Source organism: Penicillium canariense, assembly GCF_028826845.1.
Source record: "Penicillium canariense strain IBT 26290 chromosome Unknown utg000008l_segment0_segment0, whole genome shotgun sequence".
Lineage (NCBI taxonomy): Eukaryota > Fungi > Ascomycota > Eurotiomycetes > Eurotiales > Aspergillaceae > Penicillium > Penicillium canariense.
In genome coordinates, this window is record NW_026622735.1 from 2,010,360 (window position 1) to 2,022,487 (window position 12,128).

General features: G+C 49.8%; 5 protein-coding genes across 5 annotated transcripts; 2 read left to right on the plus strand and 3 right to left on the minus strand.

The window, feature by feature from the left end:
- Positions 1 to 360: 360 nt before the first annotated feature.
- On the minus strand, positions 361 to 2,066 carry N7482_010665 (fungal specific transcription factor domain-containing protein; the record flags this gene model as incomplete). Its single annotated transcript, XM_056692789.1, has 3 exons — positions 361 to 571; positions 619 to 1,194; positions 1,381 to 2,066. The coding sequence occupies 3 exons, from the start codon at positions 2,064 to 2,066 to the stop codon at positions 361 to 363; spliced, it is 1,473 nt and encodes a 490-aa protein (XP_056538746.1).
- Positions 2,067 to 2,689: 623 nt separating this feature from the next.
- On the minus strand, positions 2,690 to 3,614 carry N7482_010666 (SDR family NAD(P)-dependent oxidoreductase; the record flags this gene model as incomplete). Its single annotated transcript, XM_056692790.1, has 2 exons — positions 2,690 to 3,489; positions 3,551 to 3,614. 2 exons carry the CDS (start codon positions 3,612 to 3,614, stop codon positions 2,690 to 2,692), a joined length of 864 nt encoding a protein of 287 aa, XP_056538747.1.
- A 742-nt stretch (positions 3,615 to 4,356) lies between these two features.
- N7482_010667 (transketolase family protein) lies at positions 4,357 to 6,609 on the plus strand (the record flags this gene model as incomplete). The annotated part of the gene is made up of 4 exons (XM_056692791.1): positions 4,357 to 4,553; positions 4,610 to 4,694; positions 4,757 to 5,051; positions 5,117 to 6,609. 4 exons carry the CDS (start codon positions 4,357 to 4,359, stop codon positions 6,607 to 6,609), a joined length of 2,070 nt encoding a protein of 689 aa, XP_056538748.1.
- A 1,325-nt stretch (positions 6,610 to 7,934) lies between these two features.
- On the minus strand, positions 7,935 to 9,589 carry N7482_010668 (sugar transporter (hexose transporter); the record flags this gene model as incomplete). The annotated part of the gene is made up of 3 exons (XM_056692792.1): positions 7,935 to 8,271; positions 8,324 to 9,395; positions 9,457 to 9,589. The coding sequence occupies 3 exons, from the start codon at positions 9,587 to 9,589 to the stop codon at positions 7,935 to 7,937; spliced, it is 1,542 nt and encodes a 513-aa protein (XP_056538749.1).
- Positions 9,590 to 10,975: 1,386 nt separating this feature from the next.
- Positions 10,976 to 11,727, plus strand: N7482_010669 (uncharacterized protein; the record flags this gene model as incomplete). Its single annotated transcript, XM_056692793.1, has 2 exons — positions 10,976 to 11,036; positions 11,090 to 11,727. The coding sequence occupies 2 exons, from the start codon at positions 10,976 to 10,978 to the stop codon at positions 11,725 to 11,727; spliced, it is 699 nt and encodes a 232-aa protein (XP_056538750.1).
- Positions 11,728 to 12,128: the final 401 nt, after the last annotated feature.

The window sequence follows — 12,128 nt, forward strand, 5'->3', positions numbered from 1 at the left end:
CGCTCGATCTTCTTGTAGATGCTGACCTAGCTTCGTCCGTCTGGGCGAGAATTAGGGAAATCAAACGATTGAAAATATCGTAGTACAGATGTCTCAAAATTTATCAGAATCGAAGCACTCTGTGTAGAAAGATGGAAGAAATGTTGATAATGATACAGTAATGTCTTTGTAAGCAGCGAGTGAATTTCGCCAACGGGGCTTTCATGCAATGTCGTTGGTCAAAACGGCGGGTGGAGATTATACCGAACAAAAAACTGGTATGCTCGAATGACGGATGTCAAAACAGCCGGGTCTCAAGCTTCGTAGGTGTATTAGGATTTTTGATCTATGAAAATTAGATCCAATTTCTAATCCGCCTTTCTATATTAGCTCGCTATTTGCCTTGAGCATCTTTGTTTTATTTCGAATGGCTCCAAGCATCAGGGTCATCGCTTCAATGCAAGATCCTGGCAATGCCCAGCGCTGCATTGTAGAGATCGCAATTCCCTGCAAGTCATCAATGTCTGGTGCATACTCTGTTAACCATGGGTTGAGTGCGGAAATCGTGATAATTATCGTGGAAGCGAAAACTCTGAAAGGTTAGTTTCTGTGTGTGAAAAGGGGACGAAGAGCATTTACGAATGGACCACAATCTCTGTCGACGCAGAAGGCTCGGCCAGTCTCATAGCTGCCGCCCGAACGTATTGGCGGCAGCTATAGATTGTTGTTTGGCAAATCTCAATCAAAGATTCCGGAGGCCGCACAGTCGAGGGGAGGCTGCAAGCAAAGAGTAAAAATGGCCGAAAGATGATATCCTTCGCAGAATGATGCCGGAGAACTATCACGGCATCACCAACGGATATGGGGATCTGTGTCAAATCTGGCTTGATGATCTGCGGAATCAAATCATACCAATGATTCAACTGCGTATCTAGCTCCATTGACACGTTCAGTCTGGAGCTCATAAGTCTGATTATAACCTCTTCTTCCCTTCCACTAGCACAGTTGCTAGTCACATGGTCCGCCTGGAGCAAGTGTTCTTGATCATTTTCATACATAGCGTGGTGGACTCGATTGAGAAGTCGGCGGGCGGACAGTTCAGCTAGCCATGCAAGCAGAGAAGGATTCGGCGGGTCTCCACAAAGAGGAAGCTGTAACCTGTCCACTAGGTTCTCGATGCCACTACGGGGCAGATGATGCTCCGCAATCAGGTCACTGGGGCCCTTAGCGTACGTCGTAGGCAATGACGCAGGTTTCTTACCATTCGAGGGAGAAAATCGCCCAGCATAATCTAATTAGTGACTGGGTTTGTGCCTCGCTTGGATCGGAGGAGGGCTTTGATCTGCATTCATTATTTAGCCTTCCTCGGTGAAAGCGTCTATTCCCTGGTGTGAGACTTACCTTATCCACAGTCGTTGGAAGCAGGTCGATGCCATATGAACAAGTTTCCAAGCGTCCAGGGGTCGTACAATATAATTATAGTACAATGCCATCAAATACAGGCACTGTGGAAGCGTTGATGAGGGGACTGTAGTGTTCAGGTAGGCTTCAAGCGAGATGCTAAGGCCTGGCAGGAAATAGGTGCTTCCAGGTGCCCAGTCTGCACTGAGCCGTTCGGGTGGCTGAGTTTTGGCACATTCGGCTAAAGCAAGCACCACTAATAGTAGAGCTGATTCCAAAGACGGTTGTAAAGGCCGCGACACGGTTGAATGGTAAAGAGCGATACACTCGTCGCGGTCCAGGATAGGGTGCTGTATGTTTACGGTTTGGAAATATAATTCCATCAAGTCATCTGTACAGCTCCGATCCAGAGGCTGTATCGCAGACAGGTCTGTTGGGTTGCCTACCAGGCCCTGAGAGGTAAGGGGTGCTCGCCGCTCCTCGATGCGCAAAAATACGTCGCTTGGATAATCGCCCAGCAGCGATTTCACCTGAGGACAGGACAGGAGAGAGCCAGTCGTAGTCGAATGCCATAATGGAATTGTCATTGGAGGCAGTACTTCAGCGGATGTAGAGACCATTGCCATGTGTGACGTCCCGCTTGCAGTCGTGTCGTGCGACATGCCAGATCCATGTGGTGATGCCATGAAGACATTGGGGGAATGGCTGTGAGCTTGCAAGAAATTTGCGACAGGGGTCTGTCCAGCAGCCCCTGTTCCTATCTCAGTTAGAGCATTCGAATGCTCCCTGACAGTCGATTCCAGACGATCTAACCGCTCGGCAATGGTAGACAGCGAGATCTCTATGTCAAATCTGAGGGATTTTTAGCGTATGTGTACTACCATGGGACTGCTACGGATAGATACCTGCGTTGTTCGACATCAATATAAAGACATTCCACATTGGCGGCCTCGCAATTCGAGCATGCAGGCCGCTGTCCGTCACAGCGTCGTTTTCTGAAATTGAGGGTTTAGCCGGGTTTGCATTTTCTACATGACCAGTCAGCTTTGCGGTCAGGGTGATATTTACCGCTGGCGGCAAAACCTGCAGGCCATAGTGGCCCGCTGACGATGGGCGCGCTCCTCGGATTCCATGGAGATGGTCGCGTGTAGAGAGTAACCAGCGCGGGTGTCTGCCGCTTCGGTTCGCTGCCGCTGCACGTGATGCGGGGCTTTACATGGGGTTTCTCGTCTTTCAAATCTACACGTGATATTCTTTTTTTGATCTATCCGACCGATGATTTCAACATGTGCCGGTTTGCATCCAAAAATCAAGTGGTGAAGCGGAATCCACCGTTGGCATTGACAATGGATCCTGTGCACCACGCCGAGTCCTCGGTACAAAGCATACCGACCACCCCCGCAACTTCGGTCCAGTACGCCGGGCGGCGGCCACCCATCTTTTCCTTTGCAAGCTTCACCAGTGAAGGGTCATCTGCACCCTCCCGCACGGCAGACAGTGGACAATTCAATTGGAAGGGCTCCATCTGCTTCCAGAACTTCTCACCCGCAGCAAAGTACATATCTCCTTCGACAGGACCAGGGTTGACTGCATTCACGGTGGCTCTTTCGGCAAGCTCACGGGCCCAAGTGCGGGTCATGGCCTCTAGAGCAGCCTTGGTGCCTCCATACAGTGTGTGCGTTGCGAAGCCCATAGACGAGGCCACCGAGGAGATGTTGACAATACGACCGGATCGGTCGTGGGGCAAGTACGGGAGCACCGCCTGTGTAACAAGAATGGGTGCCAGCACGTTCACACCGTAGATTCGATTGAATTCCTCGACGGGCACCTTCTCCAGCGGGTAGTCACCTCCGACCCCAGCGTTGTTGATAAGAATATTGATGACGAGCTGGCCGTCCTTGCTGAAGTGCTCCTTGGCGGCCTCAACCATAGCGCGGGCCGCCTCGGGCTGGCCGAGATCGGCCTTGACACCGTGGGCTTGCACGCCGTGTTGCGAGATGAGCTCGGCGCACAGGTCCGCAGTTAGCTTGGTCGACGAGTTCGAAGTATAGACGGCGAGGATGGAGCATCCTTTGGCGCCGAGATGGCGGGCAATCGCGGCACCGATCCCTATTTGCATGCAGTCGTTAGTTATAAGCCATCCCGGAAATCGAACATACGCGTCACTGACCTCGAGATGCTCCAGTCACAATGGCCAATTTGCCCTGAAGGGGTCGTGTAGTAGTGAGAGTCATTTTGGGGGAATGATCGTGTTTGCAATATCACAGAGAAGATGGTAGATGAGCAATTCACGTTCTTGGTCCGCGTCCTTTATACTTGTTCTTCCGCCTCGCGGAGGTATGCCTCCCATGCATTTCCCCTCATGTCCTCTCCCGTGAACTGGAGTGGCCCGAAGGAGGCTTTTCCATTGGTCCACTCGCCAGCTCTATTTCCATGTCGTCACTCAATTGTTGAAGCCCTCCGCTTGGTTCTTGTTGAACCCCACTAAAGACGGCGGAAAGCGGCCCGCCGCACACATGGGTGGCGAGGAGAGCAGCAATTTCGGGTCCACCGAGCGAAACGGGCTTCTTTAGCCGCAGCAGAAGATGGCCTTTTGAGGGGACCAGATCATACACGGTGGGAATTGCATTCAACAATGGGTCGGCTTGCGTACGGTCACGTCTTGGCTGAACATGAGGGCGGAAGGTGCCGACCGAGGCGATTGTGATCGTACGTGACGGCCCGCATCCCCGCCGCACTCAATGTCAAGCTACCCCATCCTCGCATCTACAGGGCAGCGTTTTCAAGTTCGGACTCGCAGGCTCACCGGCTCACCGGGCCAGCTTTTCCGCAGTGGAGATCCTGTTTTGATTGCTGGAGGGGGTACTGTGGCTAGGGTTGGACGGTAGGGATGTATATAAACCAACTTGACAATATCACACCCTTACGTGACCTCGCTCGCTAACTGTCTGCATTCCCTTGCCTTCAAATCCGAAAATGCCTTTTTCTGAAATTGACAGACTAGCGATCAACACGATTCGCACCTTGGCTGTCGATGCCACTTTCAATGCCAATTCAGGCCACCCCGGTGCGCCCATGGGCATGGCACCGGCCGCACATGTCCTGTTTAACAGGTTCATGACCTTCAACCCCAAAAACCCCAACTGGGTAAATCGCGACCGCTTTGTCTTGTCGTTAGTCAAGTGAACCTGGGCTCCCCGCGATATTTATACTAACCTAGCTCGTTTAGAAACGGTCACGGATGCATGCTTCAGTATGCCCTTCTGCATTTGTTTGGTTACGAGTTGAGCATGGCGGATCTCAAAAAGTTCCGGGTACATTGTCTTCAGGTTCAGTTACATGCATATGGTATATTGCTAATGGGCCTTCCTACTAGCAACTCCACAGCAAAACGCCGGGTCACCCTGAGTCTCATGAAACCCCGGGTATCGAAGTCACGACCGGTCCTCTGGGTCAAGGCTTTGCCAATGCCGTGGGCCTGGCGATTGCCCAAGCACACCTTGCCAGTGTGTTCAACAAGCCAGAATACGAGATGATCAATAACCGCACCTTTTGTTTCTTCGGCGATGGCTGTGCCATGGAGGGAATTGCCAGCGAAGCGGCGTCGCTGGCGGGCCATTTGAAATTGGGCAACTTGGTGTGCATATATGATGACAACAAGATCTCTATCGGTGAACTCTCTTGCTTGAGCACTTTCTTCTCTTATGACAGACGAGCTAATCGAAATCTAAAATAGATGGAGATATTAAATGCACGTTCACTGAAGATGTCCAAAAGCGGTTCGAAGCTTATGGCTGGCACGTCGAAGTTGTAGCGGATGGCGATGGTGATTTGGATGCTATTGAGAAGGCGATTCAAACCTGCCTTGACGTCACCGATAAACCATCGATGATCAAGCTAGCGACTACGATCGGCTTTGGCTCGAAGCTTCAAGGAACAAGTGGTGTTCATGGCAATCCTCTCAAGAAAGATGACGTGGAAAACGTCAAGAAACAATTTGGCTTCGATCCTGCTCAGTCTTTTGTGGTGCCCCAAACGGTGTATGACCTCTATAGCCAGCATGCAAATGAAGGCTCGGCAAAGGAGAGGGACTGGAACGAACAACTTGAAAGATATGCCCAGAAGTACCCGGTGGAGCACGCTGAGTTGATCCGTCGAGTCGAGGGCAAACTTCCGGATAACTTGGAAAACGAGCTACCAGTCTATACTTCTTCAAACGCGGCTGTTGCCTCACGGAAGCTGTCCGAAACTGTTCTGGAGGCGATTAACAAAAGCCTGCCGGAGTTGCTGTCTGGGTCCGCAGACCTCACCAGTTCTAACAATACTCGCTGGAAGGATGCTGTCGACTTCCAGCCTCCAGCAAGTAAAATTGGTACCTGGTCTGGCCGTTATCTCCGGTACGGAGTTCGTGAACACGCAATGGCAGCAATTATGAATGGTCTCGCAGCTTATGGTATGATAATCCCCTTGAGCGGAGGGTTCCTTAACTTTGCCTCTTACGCGGCTGGGGCTATCCGTCTTGCTGCGTTGAGCAAACTTCGTGTCATTCACATTGCCACGCACGATTCTATCGCCCTTGGCCAAGATGGCCCCACGCACCAGCCGATCGAAGTGCTCGCTCATTTCCGTGCACTTCCGAACTGCATGGTTTGGAGACCAGCTGATGGGAATGAGACTAGTGCTGCGTATCTTGCCGCGCTACAAGCAAGGGAAACCCCAAGCATTCTCGCTCTCACGCGCCAGAATCTGCCTCAACTTCCGAGCTCTTCGATCCAGAAAGCTCTCAAGGGCGGATATGTTGTTTTGGATACAACTGATGCCGCTATTACCCTGGTTTCCACAGGCTCTGAGGTTGAAGTCTGCTTGAAAGCCGCTGTAAATTTACAAAAGCAAAATGTTTCTGCTCGGGTTGTCTCTATGCCTTGCTTCGAAGTCTTTGATCAGCAAAAGGAGTCATACCGCCTGCAAGTGCTCCCTGACGATATTCCCGTCTTGTCGGTCGAGGCCGCCTCAACTATGGGCTGGGATCGTTATTCTCATCAACAATTTGGCATCAACCGGTTTGGAGCTTCTGGACCTCCAGACGAGCTTTTTAAGATGTTTGAATTGACACCCGATGGAATAGTCAAGCGTGCGCAAGCAACCATCTCTTTCTACAATGGAGTCACTTCTGGGAGGAGGCTTACTGTCTTGTCCCCTATCCGCCGTGCTTTTCCGCAGATTGTGTGATTCAAAAATCCGCTGCAGGAAACTGAGACAATGATGATGCAAAATGGTGAGATAGAGTAAAAGGATCTTACATTCACATTGTTATCACATATCTTTGAACAATTAAACTGAAGAAAATCATGGGTTCATACAGTGAGATTAGGTTCTAAGACTGGAATGCTGTTGTTTGGACCTTCTCGTTCGGCATGTAGTTATATCCCCTGTTCAGTCGATTTTTTTATCGATTTGAGCGACTATCTAATGAAAAGTAATTTCGCAACTTTGATTGCTGGGATCATAACTCCAGTTGAGCAAACGGGGCGCGGCGGAGTCGGCCCGCTGGGACACTAAGCCTGTGGCAAGGACCTTCTCCGAACCTACACTTGCCCCTCCCGCGTCAGGCCTGTTCTGAGCGGGTCGCCCACACTGGAGTCCCACGGGGTCAGATGAGTTTAGAGGCATGCACGCGATAGGACTTTATATCGATCTAGCGGCCCCGTGTTCGTTTGAAATACCATGTCCGATCGTCAGGACGTAACCGCCTCTCTCATATAATACCGTTTATCACAGATCTTCAGATCGCGAGCTTCCGCCACGTGAACAAAAATCTGGCCCCAAGCGATTATAAGCCGATAATACAGAAAGTACATCTCAGTAGTATTTCTTTCGGGGATAATTTTGATATATCCTGTACAAATGCTTGTATCGAGGTTTGACAGTAAGTTCCTAACGCGATTTTTGTGATTATATGTTAGACCTCCGTGCAGGCCTAAAATCATAATCTTACGGAAAGTCTCCTTAAAACTCAGTTTAATGAGGGAATGTATCCGCCGTTCCTCTAAATAAAGTTAGGTGATGGTATCTGCTTTATGACAGGCACGATTTGATTATGGATCGTGAACAATGCTCATACTAACGGCTTTTCGCCCTCCAGTACCTGGAATGAGAGTCAAATTGACTAGAATATTTCCTTTGTACTTGAATAGTCAGGACAGGACTTGAAATGTCCAGACTTGGAAATCTGATGCGACGCAAGCATTAGTACTATCGGCAAAGGGATGACTGCCAAAGTGCAGAGGTAAAAGAAACGTGTAGCTAGATACCACCGGAGGAAACCTCACTAATAAATTGAAGAAGCTTTCTGTAAATCATACGATACTAACAGAAACCAGCCACGAGCTGAGTATAGAGGTCAAGGTGCCAAAATGTATCACAATTGGAGAAACACAGTTACATGCCACTACTACAACATTCCAAGTTTATTCGCACACGTAGAATATAATAGGGCTATCTTGGTGTGCTATCGATCGAGATCAGGTATACCATGGCAAGATCAAGTCATTCGCTCAGACCCGCTCCACAAGCTCCGTGCTGCCGGTCTTCTCCTCTGACTCTTCCCCAACATGACTGGTCATGGCATCATCCTTGTCGAAAATAACAGCCATATCTTCGAGCGTATGTCCCTTTGTCTCGGGGTAGTATAAGTATACTGTAATCTCATAGGCGATCAAAACAGCCACGAAAACGAAGTAATATTTCCAGCCGATGGCATCAAGGGCGATAGGGTTGACAAATGTGTTGAACATGTTTCCAAACACGACTGAGATCCACGCAACACTGAGCCCCTTCGAGCGCAATCGGTACGGCCATACCTCGCATGGATAGGCAGTTAACAGTGGTGTTCTGTTCAGCGCTAATTAGCATGGTCCAGTTACAAGGATCGGAGATAACTCACAGAGCAATATCGTAGCCTGCGAAATAAATGAAAAGAAACGGCACCACAGCCGTTCCGATAGACTGAACTTTCGTCGTGTAGAATCCACCCGACAAGCCAGCGATAGTAATATAGCTGACAAGCATGATGGCTCCAGATAGCAAGAATAAGACCCGGCGGCCTACTTTTTCCACAAGGGAGGCTCCGACCGTGGCAAAGATCAGATTCCAAATCTGGAGGCAGCCAGATATGAGAAGTTGATCTCTAGTTTTCGTAATACCAATGTTCTTCAGAACCAATGCAAGGTAGTACGACACCACCACGTTTCCGACCCATTGAGCATAAAAGCCAACAGAGATAGTGATGAAAAGCCTGTGGCGATTACCCGGGGTCGAAATCATCTCTGCATATCCAGATGTTTTTGCATTTTCCTCTTCCAACTCTAACGTGTGCTGTATGTCAATCACCTGGTGATTAACTACCGGAGAATTCAGGTCTCCGGATGCATGTAGGTTGGCAAGAGCAGCACGCGCCTCGGGAACTCGATTCATAGAGACAAGCCAGCGAGGGCTCTCGGGAACCATAAGGAGCGCGGGTAGGGCGAGGACGGGGCATAAAACTTGAGTGATAGATGGAATGCGCCAAGACCAAGAGGAGTCCATCACGCGAGTACCAAATGTCACCCAAGCCGCAATCAATGCTCCAAGATAGTAGCCGCACATAAACAAGGCGTTTGCCACAGGCCGATGGGTTGGATAGGAAATTTCATTCAACAGTAATGGCGCTGCATTATTGAGAAAACCAGAGCTCATACCAACGATCAGTCGTGCAACGATGAACGCACTATCGTGAGGTGCAGCAGCTTGCAATGCGCTTCCAACAACAAGTAGCGAGATACCGAAGTAGATACCGACTTTTCGACCGAACTTGTTGGATGTCCAGGCTGCGACAAGGGCACCGAAGAATGTTCCTATCCAGTATATCGCATTGATGAAGCCGAGCCAGGCACCCGTAGGATGCTCCATGAAGACTTGCCAGGTGTCTAATGATTGTAGACCATTGAGAAGCGACCCATCGTAGCCATTGGCAGATGCTATGCGTGGTCAGTCGTCAAACAGTTATCATGAAAGGGGCTGAAGATTGATGAAGCATACAGAATAAACATAAGCCAACGACACAGAAGCTGGCTTTCCACAGGTATGGCGCCTTCCAAACAGAGATATGTGGAACCGTATAATCAACTGCAACACCGTGGGCTTCACTCTGTGTCTCGTCGAGGTTGGCCATCATACTGCAAGAGATTTCAAATTCGTTGGACTCGAGCGCGAAAATGTGGAGATGAGAAATGTGGACCCTGGGAATCAAGACCCCTTTAGCTCAACAAGCCCTCAATTCTACCCCAGAGACCCCGACTATATATGCTCTGCTCCACATCTAGGTTGTTTCGTCACAAAGGTTTCCCCGCCTCGCATTCCCCGGAAAATGGATTGTCGGAAAGCGGCCCGCCGAAGTGTCAGGACGCCACATTCTTCATCCACTGCCAAGAATATGGGCAACGTCGGGCCGCCTTCCGCCAACGTACCGCAAAGCCAAACAATCGGTGATCATAGTAGAGCTGGGTTTCCACTCCCTGTCCATAAGGGCGCGGAGCCCATTCCAAGCCCCGTTTTTCTTTCCGCGCTTGATATCTGCTGTGGACCTCGGGACCGGATTTCCTATGCCATGATGGCATGATCATGGAACATACTTCTCCATGACTTTCCCTATTTCCCCAGCAGGTTAAGACTTTCGTCCCTGGTCAGGCGGAAACACTACTTTAGGTTCTGAATGCTGAGTGGAGGGATTCGGACCAAAATACAGTGAACTAGCTGTCGGACAACAGCTGGACCGACCGTTTCATCAGAAGAAGCCGAGTTCCTCTTGCCTTGCCTGCTAATGACATTTGCCAGAACAATAGGAAAGGAGTAAAATGACAACCATTTTACCTGATTACCACAACCCCTAATAAATCAATATATGATGCGGCATTAGAGTCGGAACTTTTACCCACTTACCGCTGCAATAGGAAACAAATTGTCAACATCGGCATGATGTAGATTTGAACAGCCAAGTATACTATTTTGAAACGATGATGCCTGCAAGTCGCGCGCAAAAAGTCGGTCCTGTAGTTCGGCCGTGATTTTGTTATGTTATGACTGTCCCTGTGCATGTTCATTGGGTAATTACTAAGGAAACTTGCAGTCAGGCTCGATTTTTGATGATCTTCATGGACTGTTCGAGGCGTTATGTTGGCTTCTGGATTATCCGGTGGGGGTTTTCGTGGCAATCGGCCGACAACACGGTCCATTCTCCTCTCCCGGTGCTCCAGACTCGTGGGGAAGAGACTGCGGGGGCAACTTGCGGAGTCATCAATCTCACCTAGACATCATTATAGCTACGCCACGTATCCCAGTCTAGAGCGAAAGATGCCGGTGCCTTGTCTGGCCCGATAAGCCCAGTTTCCCGACTAGCCCGGTTCAAATCCCGCTCAATATCCGCCCCGTCCGGTTTGGAGGGCCCGGCGGGCCGCTTCCGCATTAACCCTGCGGTAGTAGGGAAAAGATGAAATGGAGAATTATTTAGCTACTATAGATTGCTCCTTCAAGCAGATTTTTGCTAGCTCGATTGACCACAATGGCTGTTCTAAACTTCCAGGTACCAGAATATGTGGACCGCCTGGCGCGGAAGGTACAAGGTGAGCATTGCATTGAGACAAAAATCTGATCTGCGTTGCTAACCCGCTCGTAGCACTTAGCAAAAGCAAAGATGCGAGCACACGAGTGTTGATCGGCGTATCGGGCATACCTGGCTCAGGCAAATCTACAGTTGGAGCCGCTATAGCTACGCGACTTAATGAGTTGGAAGGTACCAACAATGAGTTTGCAGTATGCATTCCAATGGATGGTTATCATTTATCGAGGGCACAGTTAGCCGCTATGCCCGACCCTGCAACTGCCATTCACCGTAGGGGAGCTGCTTTTACCTTCGATGCGGAAGCCTTCTATCGATTGGTGCAATCTCTTCGAGAGCCTCTGACGGCAGACTCGCCTACAGTTTACGCACCATCTTTTGATCATGCAACCAAAGACCCTGTTGATGATGATATTCCCATTTCACAAAAATCAAGGGTTGTGATCTTCGAGGGTCTTTATCTGAGTCTCAATCGCGAGCCATGGAGTCTAGCGGCGGCGCTACTGGATGAGTCCTGGTTTATTGAAGTGGACCGTGAAATTGCCCGAACTAGGCTTGCAAAGCGCCATGTTGCTTCCGGGATCGTTCCAGATATCGCAGCTGCTGAGCATCGCATCGACAGCACTGACTTCTTGAATGCCGATGACATCATGCAGAATCGACTACCGATACAGGAACTGCTGCCGGGAAATTGAATTCAAAAATCTCGTGTTGGAAGAACTGTTGTACATACAAAGTACTTTGATGTAAATATAAACGGCCAGCTCAGAGTCTTGTACCTATTGCAATATCGATCTTAACATATCATAATTTGGTGAGCAACGAAAGCCCACAGACGCGCACTTCTCAAGCAGTCAAGGGACCAACAGGCCATAGAGAACTGAAGCAAGAACTAATTGATGTCGTATAGCCGCCAATGAAGCAAGCCCCGAGAGTTTTGCAACCAGTCCCTGCACTGCCTGAGGCAAGAATGGCCCTGGGACCACTGAGGGTGATCACATGTCAGTGGGGCCCCACTGAGAGTTCAGTAGGGTGCGCAACCTCAGGCACCAATTCCACCCACTTTCATTTCAAACGCTTACCTTACCTTACACCT